Source organism: Impatiens glandulifera, chromosome 7 (genome assembly GCF_907164915.1).
Source record: "Impatiens glandulifera chromosome 7, dImpGla2.1, whole genome shotgun sequence".
Lineage (NCBI taxonomy): Eukaryota > Viridiplantae > Streptophyta > Magnoliopsida > Ericales > Balsaminaceae > Impatiens > Impatiens glandulifera.
In genome coordinates, this window is record NC_061868.1 from 47647908 (window position 1) to 47658934 (window position 11027).

Consider the following 11027-nt stretch of genomic DNA (forward strand, 5'->3'; position numbering starts at 1 on the left):
GTATGAAAATAAATAAAAGAAGTATAAAAATTTATAAGTAAATTTTGTTTTTTTAAAATATATATATTTTATTATTATCATAATTGTCAAAATCTAGATGATCTATCGGTCTCTTATTAAATATTATTATATATTAAGTATAATTAGAAAATTAATTAATTAAATTTGATCTTTCTTCCACTTAATTATTTTCAATTATATTTCATTTACTTTTTATTGATGGTTAGTAATAATAAACACATAATGTTGTCATTTAAAAAAATTGTCCTTTATTACCAAGTCAACGAGTCATGTCATTTCTTCCTTTCTCTCTGTAACTTGTAGCTCCAATGTCGACATTCTCTGTTCACCTTCATACCGTCTTCTTATTAAACGAAGAAGAAGAAACAACAAATCGATCAAAACCCAGTGACCTATTGTATAATCATGATGAATTTGAAGCCTATTTCATTCCTCTTCTTCGCTATAATCATTCTCATCCTTCTTCCTAAATCGCTTCATGCAGAATGCGAATGTGAATCCGATACCGACGACAGAGACAGAGAGCAATCTCTCAAGCTTAAACTAATCGCATTAGCGTCTATACTAGTCGCCGGAGTATGTAACGAAGTCACACTCAGGACTTCAATGATTGAACAGTGAAGAAATATATATGAAAGTGAATAGAAAATTAGAGAATGAAAAACAACTGGAATTGAGATTCTGTCTATTGAACTTTTATAGAAAGAAGAACACGATTACAAAACTTAAATAAAGTAAGCATAACTAAGAGACATGAAGAGTCTCATTTACTAAAGATAAGATCAAGAGGCTTGGACAATCCAAGAGACTCTTGCATAACAAAAAGATTCCTTAATTGTTATTAATATTATTACTTTAATTTCTAACACTCCCCCTTAAAGTGATGCCCGATGAACTAGTCCCAACTTAGATCGTAGATTTTCGAACGGACCTTTAGGAAGTGCTTTTGTGAAGATATCAGCAATATTGTCTTCACTCCTTACTGCAACCATCTCAATGATTCCCTCTAGTACTTTTTCACGAATAAAGTGATGCTCCAACTCAATGTGTTTTGTCCTCGCATGAAACACAGGATTTGAAGTCAATTTAATAGCACTCAAATTATCTCCATGTATAGGAACTGGCTGATCAAACTTGACATGAAAATCCTCCCAGAGTCTACGAAGCCATATGCACTCCTGTGCTGCGTGAGCTGATGCTTTGTATTCTGCTTCTGTTGTAGATAAGGATACCGATCCTTGTTTTCTGCTACTCCAAGATATGCTAGTGTTTCCACAAAGAAAAACAAACCCAGATGTGGACCTTCGATCGTCTCGATCTCCAGCAAAGTCAGCATCTGCATATCCTTGCAAGACGAATTTTACATCTTTTTCGTAGAGTAGACCAATATCTAGTGAGGTATTAATATACTTCAGAATTTTTTTCGCTTCTTCGAGGTGTGGTTTCCTTGGCTTCTGCATGTATCGACTCACCACTCCAACTGCATAAGCAATGTCAGGCCTTGTTATAGTCAGATAAATCAAACTTCCCACAAGAGCACGATAAGGACGAGGATCTGGTAGACATGTTCCTTCGTCTCGACTAAGTCTAGGATTTACGTCGAGAGGAGTATAGCTCTTTTTTCCATCAGTCATACCAAAATTTTCTACCAACTTCTTTGCGTAGTTGATCTGCGATACAAACAACCCTTTATCGAAATTTTCGATTTGCAGACCAAGGAAGGTTCCAAGTTCACCAAGCTTCTTCATCTCAAAACGAAGCGAGAGCTCATCTTGTAGACGAGCAACCTCATCATAGTTACTGCCCGTCAAGATTATGTCATCCACATAAAGAAGCACCACCACCATCTGTCCTTGACTCTTCTTTATAAACAGACTTGAGTCGGATTCTGAAGCCTTGTATCCACAAAATTGAAGATATTCTGCAATCTTTCCATACCAAGCACGAGGGGCTTGCTTTAATCCATATAGTGCCTTCTTAAGTCTACAGACTAATTGGGAACCACTAGTCTGCTCGAATCCAGGTGGTTGTTCCATATATATTGGACGATCAAGTTCTCCGTAGAGAAATGCATTCTTGACATCCAATTGCCACAACTTCCATCGAGAACTTGCTGCTAAGGCCAACACAGTGCGAATTGACGTCATCTTCGCAACTGGGCTGAATGTCTCCTCGTAATCTTCTCCATACTTCTGTGAGAATCCTCGAGCGACCAATCTAGCTTTGTATCGATCTATGCTTCCATCAGCCTTTCGCTTGATTCGATACACCCACTTACATGTGACTGCTTGAGTATTAGGAGGCTTCGGAACAACGTCCCATGTCTCATTCTTCTTGAGAGCATGCATTTCCTCCTCCATTGCTGCCACCCATTCCTTGACATTTTTTGCTTCATTATAAGAAGTGGGTTCCTCGTCGTCTATTGCGTTTGCCAAGAAACAAGAAAATGTTGTTACAAAATTATCATCCCTGAATCGACATGGCCTTACAATATTTCTTTTTGGTCGAGATTCCATATTCTGTTGTTGACTTGATTCTTCCTGATGTGGACTTCCTGGTAACCTTTCACTTTTGGCTCCTTCATCGACTGAAGTATCTTGAGCTAAGTCAGGGCTCCCCCTGTCACTATTATCACTACTACAGGAGCTTCCCGTAGACGTGGGAATGGGAAGATCAGTCTGAACAGTTTCTTCAACATCCTTCATATAGTACGAAGAAATTTCGTCGAAAACAACATCTCTCGACACAGTGCATTTGTGAGTTGACGGATCCATACACCGCCACCCTTTCCTTCTCTGGTCATAGCCGACAAACACGCATTTGACTGCCTTCGCATCCAATTTGCTCCTTCTCGAGTCTGGAATATGGACATAACAAGTAGATCCAAAAACTCGAAAATGTTTAACATTTGGCTTAAAACCAAAAAGCATCTCGAATGGAGATTTGAACTCATTTGGGCTAAGCGGAACTCGATTGATGACATGAGCAGCACAACTCATGCCTTCTGCCCATAACTGCCTTGGTATATTCTTCATATGCAGCCAAGACTTACAAGTCTCTGTAAGGTGTCGAATCTTCCTTTCGGCTATCCCATTCTGTTGCGGGGTCTCGGGGCAAGAGAGTTCTCTTTTTATGCCATTTTGCCTACAAAACAGTTCAAACTCTTTTGAGCAAAATTCCCCACCATTGTCTGTCCGCAATACTCGAATTTTCCTTTCTTGTTCTCCTTCTACCGTCTCCTTGAACTCGAGAAATTTAGAGAACACTTCAGACTTCTCTTTCACAAAGTACACCCAAGTGAACCTGGAGAAATCATCCACAAACAACAGCATATATTTACTTCCCGAGTATGAGGCAGTTCGAGTTGGTCCCATCAAGTCACTATGAACTCGATCCAAAGGACCCTTACTTCTCGATACAGAGTTGTCGAAAGGAAGTCGATGAGCCTTCCCATATTGACATCCTTCACACACACTGCCCTCCTCAATTCTCAGATCTTCAGGTAGACCTTCGACAAGTTTCTTTCGAGACATAACACTGAGCTTAGTCATATTGACATGCCCAAGTCTTGCATGCCATAGAAAGGAGGTGCTTTTGTCGTTCACCCTTTCTATGTACGAATTTGAAGCTGAAAGGACAAAGAGATCATTTACCCGAGTTCCAGTGTGGACCACATCCGCCTTGATTTCTTTCACGTTCCTTAAGAACTTCACATCATTTGGACCGAACAACACTAAATTTCCAGCGTCTACAGCATTTGCAACCGAGAAGAGATTCTTCTGAATTCCTGGAACGTGGTAGACATTCTTCAGAGTAATAGGTTCTCCTTTATCGTTTTCAATGACAACTGATCCTTCCCTTTTAACTTCGTGAACCGAGTTATCTGCCGTGACAATGCCACCGCCCCCATTATGAACTCGACTCGATGAGAACACAGATTCATCTCCAGTAACATGATGTCCGCACCCTGAATCGACGATCCACCTTTGATCGATCTCCTGTTTACCATGAGAAGCCTCTGTTTTCTTTTCCTTCGAAGTCGTCACATCGACATGAAAAGCCTTGTCCCAGTCCTCCTCAACACGTTGGTTAGACTTTTCTCCGAAATTTGAACCAGCAAAATTTCCATTCAAATTTACTCGACAGTCTCTCTTGAAGTGTCCAGTCTTTCCGCACCTGAAACACTTAAGGGACTTCTTAGGAATATTTGAAGAATCTTGACCTGTTTCTTCCTTCTTCAACTTTCCCTTTTTCCAGCTCGATTTCTTCACGAACAACGCACTGTTCGACTCCTCCTTTATACTCGTTCCAGCCATTTGTGCGGCCAACGACTCTTGAGATGACAAGAGATTTTCAAACTCCTCGAGTGAAGGTTGTTGAGCCCAACCTTGAATCGAGGTGATGAATGGTGTATATTCGGGTCGAAGTCCTCGAACAATATGCCTCTTTGTTCGAGCCTCTGAGATTTTCTCATCTGGATTCAATAAAGATATTTCTGAGCATATGTTCTTTACCTTAAGAAAGAACTCCGAGACAGATCCGATTTGCTTTGCGGCTGCCAACTCGTTTTCAAGCATCTGGAGACGAGCCTCGTTCTTCTTATTGAAAAGACGATCAAGCGTTTCCCAGATCTCACGAGCAGATCCACAACCGATGATGTGCTCAAACAGATTGTGGGAGATTGACCTCTTCAACACAAATTCTGCCTTCGCGTTGAGTCTCTTCCGCTTCTTCGATGCTTCCGCATTTTCAGCAACATCCTCAAGAGCTACATCATCATCGTCTACGACGATATCCCACAAATCTTCCCCAACCAGGTACGATTCCATACAAGTTTTCCATATCCGGTAGTTTGACTGGTTTAACAACTCCAAACCAAGTCCAGCTACACGACCACCACTTTCCATATCGAATAACAACGATATCTTCTTCAACAATATTACCAAAGCTCTGATACCATGTAACGAAGTCACACTCAGGACTTCAATGATTGAACAGTGAAGAAATATATATGAAAGTGAATAGAAAATTAGAGAATGAAAAACAACTGGAATTGAGATTCTGTCTATTGAACTTTTATAGAAAGAAGAACACGATTACAAAACTTAAATAAAGTAAGCATAACTAAGAGACATGAAGAGTCTCATTTACTAAAGATAAGATCAAGAGAAGAGGCTTGGACAATCCAAGAGACTCTTGCATAACAAAAAGATTCCTTAATTGTTATTAATATTATTACTTTAATTTCTAACAGAGTAATCGGCGTATCACTCCCCAACCTAGGTCACAAAATTCCATCTTTAAGGGCAGAAAGTGATTTTTTCCTCGTACTGAAAGCCTTTGCCGCCGGCGTGATTCTTGCCACCGGATTCGTCCACGTCTTGCCGGACGCATTCGAAAGCCTCACCAGTCCATGCTTGGGAGAGAAACCTTGGGGAAAATTCCCTTTCGTAGGTCTGATAGCAATGGCTTCGGCCGTCGGTACGATGATGATAGACGCATTCGCTACTGGTTATTACGAGAGGGCAAACGTGAAGAAAGTTGAAGGACAGATTCAGGTGGTGGTTGGAGACGAAGAGATGCAAGAACGCGAAGGCCACGTCCACGTGCATACTCACAGCGCAAATGGCCATGCTCACGGCCACACTCACGGAACCCTAGAAAATGCAGATCTTCTTCGTCATCGTGTTATATCACAGGTAAATTAATTATCTTAAACCCTAAAAATCTGACCTAACTAAATTAATTATCTTAAACAACAACTGGTGCAGGTATTGGAGTTTGGAATTATTGCACACTCTGTTGTGATTGGAATTTCATTGGGTGCATCTGAAAGTCCAAAAACAATAAAGCCACTTGTAGTTGCTTTGAGTTTTCATCAGTTTTTTGAAGGATTGGGTCTTGGAGGATGCATCTGTCAGGCAAAATTCAAGGCAAGAACAGCATTGGTAATGGCTACATTCTTTTCCTTAACAACTCCAATTGGAATAGTGGTGGGATTTGGTATATCAAACAGATACAAAGAGAATAGTCCAGCAGCTCTTATAACAGAAGGGATGTTGAATTCTGCATCTGCAGGAATCCTTATTTACATGTCATTGGTTGATCTTATTGCTGCAGATTTCATGAGTCAGAGAATGAGGAGTAATTTTAAGCTTCAATTTACTTCTAATGTCTCTCTTGTTCTTGGGTTAAGCTGTATGTCTATCTTGGCTGTCTGGGCTTGAATATACCCATTTTTTTATTGTTAAATCACTCTTTTTTGTATGATTATTTGTTTTATAATATGTTTATAAAAAGATTAGATTTTGGATTATATCTTTAATTTTTGTTTGAAGAATAACTAGTAACTTAACTTGGTCAGCTTTCTCCAGTCATGTGAAATGAACCGTCGCAACTTATTGATCAAATTTCTCACCGGTAGTAGAATCTTATTATTCAATCATCTCTTTGAAATAGACAGTTTATTTATTTATTTTATTTTAAAGTAAAACAAATTTCATTCATTTAATGTAAATATTGTAAAAGTACAAAAATATTTATTTAAAATATCCCAAACTTTGGGACAAGACATATAAAAAATATAGTAAACCAATTAAACTAAATTATATTTATTAATTTTAATATTATATATCTTAAAAAAAAATTAAATGTAAGGAATAATTAAAAAAATTTGAATAGTATAATCTCTAATCTCGTCTTATTTGCAAGAAGAAGAAGAATAATCTTTGATCCATTGACAAGATTAATTGACTTTATATTTTCTGAAGTAGGTGTAGTTGACATGGAATAAGATAATTAATATTAAATTATATTCCAAATCACACAACTTTAACTTGTAAATGAAATAAAAATTGAATAGCCTAAACCTCAATCTTTCCTGTGAGGTCAACAAGACTAAGACTAAGGTGGATCACTCAGAATCTTCTTAATTTGTTTTTTTTGTCCTTCTGGGTATGAAACATAATAATTCTCTTTCTGGGTTTTTTCATGATGGATGAATAATTCATGTAGAGAAATGATCTCAAATTGGATAACAACCTCTATTATATATCTCAAATTGTATAGACGCTTTTAACAAAAAAAAAAAAAAATTGTTCCAAGGTTTTCTTTAAATTCAATTCTTTTCAATTATTTTATTTATTTGAATTAAGATTATAACAAACTAAATTATTTAGTATAGAATTTTAAATGTTATTAAATATATAATACAAAAACAATTAATGAGATATATAATTAGGATTTTAAATGTTATTAAATATATAATACAAAAACAATTAATGAGATATATAATTACTTTAAAAAAATCAATAACTAATAACCAAGTATTTGGAGAATTAATAATGTCATCAATAATATGTTGAAAGCAAAATAGACCACAAGTATAATCATCATGTATAAGTCAAATTTAATATATAAAATGAGGTCCCCTTAATCTTAATATATGTCAGCAAAGTGATGAGTTGAGCTTGTTTGGATTGAGAATGGGAGAAAATAATAATGATTAATATTTTTGAGGAGATGAAAATTATTATTATTATTATTATTTTGATAAAAAAACGAATAAGTCTTAAAATGTATAAATAAAAATGAAAAGTAAGAATTTAATAATCAAATGCATATGAATAATTAGAATTAATACTATCTATCCGTCTGAAAATGGTTAAACAGAGTTTTATGGGTTATTTGTACTCTGAAAATGGTTGAAGAGTTTTATGGGTTATCAGGAATTTCTTAACTAGTGACACATAAACTAGTTAAGAAAATTTTAATAACTCATAAACTCTGTTTTAATAACCCATATATTTAATTAAGAAAGTTGTAATGAATCATAAAATTTGTTCAACAAATAAAATTTTATTGATTCATTTATTTATTCTGAAAATGACATTAACCGTGTGTTTTTGTCCGTACATATAAATTAGTTGTGATTTAAAATAAATATAATTTTTTTTAACAGAGTTTATGTTTATGAGTCGTTAAAACTTTTTTAACTAAATTTTTCTCACTCATTAATTATTTTCAGTATTATATTTTATTATTAATATTTAAATAAGTAATAATAAAGACCGAACAAATCAAATTAACAAAAATAAAATAAAATAATTATACTATATATTAAATTATAAATATATAATTAAATATAAAAAATATTAATTTAATTTCTTTATCTCTATAGCAATTTTTTAATATGGTATTTCATGTAAAAAAATTTAAAGAACACTATTTACATATATTATTATTATTTTGTTAATTATTACTTATTTCAAAATTATTGATTAATTATTAACTTAAAATAAAATTAAGGAAAAATTAATAATGAGAGAAACAAGAGAATTAATTAAAATATAAAAATGAAAATAATTGATATTTTTTGTTTTTTTACATTAGCCATATTAAAAAATTACATTAAATTACATATTTCAAAGATATTTTAGTTATATTATTAAATACCTTTCACACCAAACATTTTAGATAAGAAAATAGTATTTTTTCTAAAACTTTTTTACATAATATATATATATATATATATATTATATATATATATATATATATATATTTTAAAGACCAATTAGTTATTAACTTTATTGAGAAAAATATCTAGTTAGCAATTGATATTTATTTGATATTTGTGATTTTTCGTTTCAAATAATATTAATAATTATAAAAATATCATAACTTTTTCAATACAATATTATTTTCAGAATTATTATTAGAATTATTACTATTATTATTATTATTATTTTCAGAATTGTTATTATTATTATTATTATTTTCAATTTTTTTTATTAATATTAGTCATTATTATTATATTGTTATTATTATATTTATTATTATTATTGTTATTATTATATTAAGAATTATTAATATTAATATTATTTTTATTTTTAGAATTATTATTTTTATTTATCAGAATTATTATTATTATTATTTTCAGAATTATTAAAATTAATAATATTATTATTATTTTCAGAATTATTATTATCATTATTTATTATTATTATTATTTTCAATTTTTTGTATTTTTTTTTTCAGAATTATTATAATAATAATAATTATTATTATTTTTAGAATTATGTTATTAATATTATTTATTATTATTATTATACTTTTTAATATTGTATAGTATGCAGTATCAGTTAGTTAGTTTTTTGGAGATTTTTTTTAAAAGAAAAATTTCATTAAATTGATATGATTGTTAATTCTATTATTTCTCTCATTATTTATTTTTTATTAATTTTATTTTCTCATTATTTATTTTTTCTTAATTTTATTTAACAGATATTTATTATTATTATTATTATAATTATATTTATTAATATTATTAATTATTATTACATTTATTAATATATTAATACAGTTATTATAATAATAATAATTATTATTATTATATTCAGAATTATTATTATGATTATTATTATTATAATTTTTTGAATTATTATTATTATTTTCAGAATTAATATTATCATTATTATTATTATTATTATTAGAATTACTAATATTATTATTATTTTTATTATTATTATTATTAATTTTTTAAGAATTATTATTATTATTATTACTTTTAGAATTATTATTATTATTATTATTTTTAGAATTATTATTATTATTTTTAAAATTATTATTATTATTATTTTTAGAAATATTTTATTAATATTATTATATTTATTAATAGTGTTATTATTATAATTATTATATTTATTATTATTATTTTCAGAATTATTATTATTATTATTTTTTTATTATTATTATTTTCATAATAATAATAATAATAATTATTATTATTATTTTTAGAATTATTAATATTATAATTATAGGAGAGAATCTCGAAATGAAATTGTAGGAGAGAGAATCTCTGCTGCTCCAATCCGCTACGCACCTCCGATCTGAGTTCTTCATCTTCTATCTTCTTTCTTCTCATTCTCAGTAAGTGTTCTTCCTGTCTACTCTCATCAGATCATGGATCGATGAATAGATTATAGAATTCATTTTATAATCTATATATATAATTATTTATATTTATATTATAATATTTATAATTATGATAATAATATTAATTATTTATATTTTTTTATCAGAATTATCATTAATAATATTATTATTATTTTCATAATAATAATAATAATAATTTTTAAAATTATTAATATTATTTATTATTATTATTTTTATAATTATTAATATGATTTATTATTATTATTTTTAGAATTATTAATATTATTTATTATTTTTAGAATTATTAATATTATTTATTATTATTATAACTTCATATTAATTTTATTTTTTATTATAATAATTTTATTTATTAATATTATTTATTATTATTATTATTATATTTATTAATATTTTTATTATTATAATTATTATATTTATTTTTATTATTATTATATTCAGAATTATTATTATCATTATTATTATTATTATTATCTGAATTATTATTAATATTATTATTTTTTTTAGAATTATTATTATTATTTTCAGAATTATTATTATTATTATTATATTTATTAATATAATTTATTATTATAATTATTTATTAATATTATTTATTTATTATTATTATTATATTTATTAATATTGTTATTATTATAATTATTATTATTATATTAAAAATTATTATTGTTATTATTAGAATTATTATTTTGAAAATTATTAATATTATTATTATTTTGAAAATTATTATTATAATCATTCTTTTTCTTAGAATTATTAATATTATTATTTTTTTTTTCTTCTCAATAAAATATTTATTATTTCATTAAATTTTAAATTTTTGTTTACTAATATACATTTAAACACCGAACACTATTTTTTTTAATATAGTCAATATTAAATATTATTTTCAGAATTATTATTATCATTATTATTATTAGAGTTATTATTTTTTCATAATAATAATAATAATAATAATAATTATTACTATTCATTTTATTATTACTATATTCATAATTATTATTATTTTCAGAAATATTTTATTAATGTTATATATTTATTATTATTATTTTCAG

General features: G+C 29.0%; 1 protein-coding gene across 1 annotated transcript; it reads left to right on the forward strand.

Annotated features, from left to right (window-relative positions):
* The first annotated feature begins 376 nt into the window (after nt 1-376).
* Nucleotides 377-6334, forward strand: LOC124945860 (zinc transporter 5-like). Its single transcript, XM_047486373.1, has 3 exons — nt 377-601; nt 5278-5720; nt 5793-6334. Exons 1-3 carry the CDS (start codon nt 427-429, stop codon nt 6246-6248), a joined length of 1074 nt encoding a protein of 357 aa, XP_047342329.1. The 5' UTR covers nt 377-426; the 3' UTR covers nt 6249-6334.
* Nucleotides 6335-11027: the final 4693 nt, after the last annotated feature.

Coding starts and splice junctions, on each gene's coding strand:
- LOC124945860 (XM_047486373.1), top strand. CDS start 427: ATGATGAATTTGAAGCCTATTTCATTCCTCTTCTTCGCTATAATCATT. Junction 602..5,277: donor TATACTAGTCGCCGGAGTAT/GTAACGAAGTCA, acceptor TTTCTAACAGAG/TAATCGGCGTATCACTCCCC. Junction 5,721..5,792: donor GTCATCGTGTTATATCACAG/GTAAATTAATTA, acceptor CAACTGGTGCAG/GTATTGGAGTTTGGAATTAT.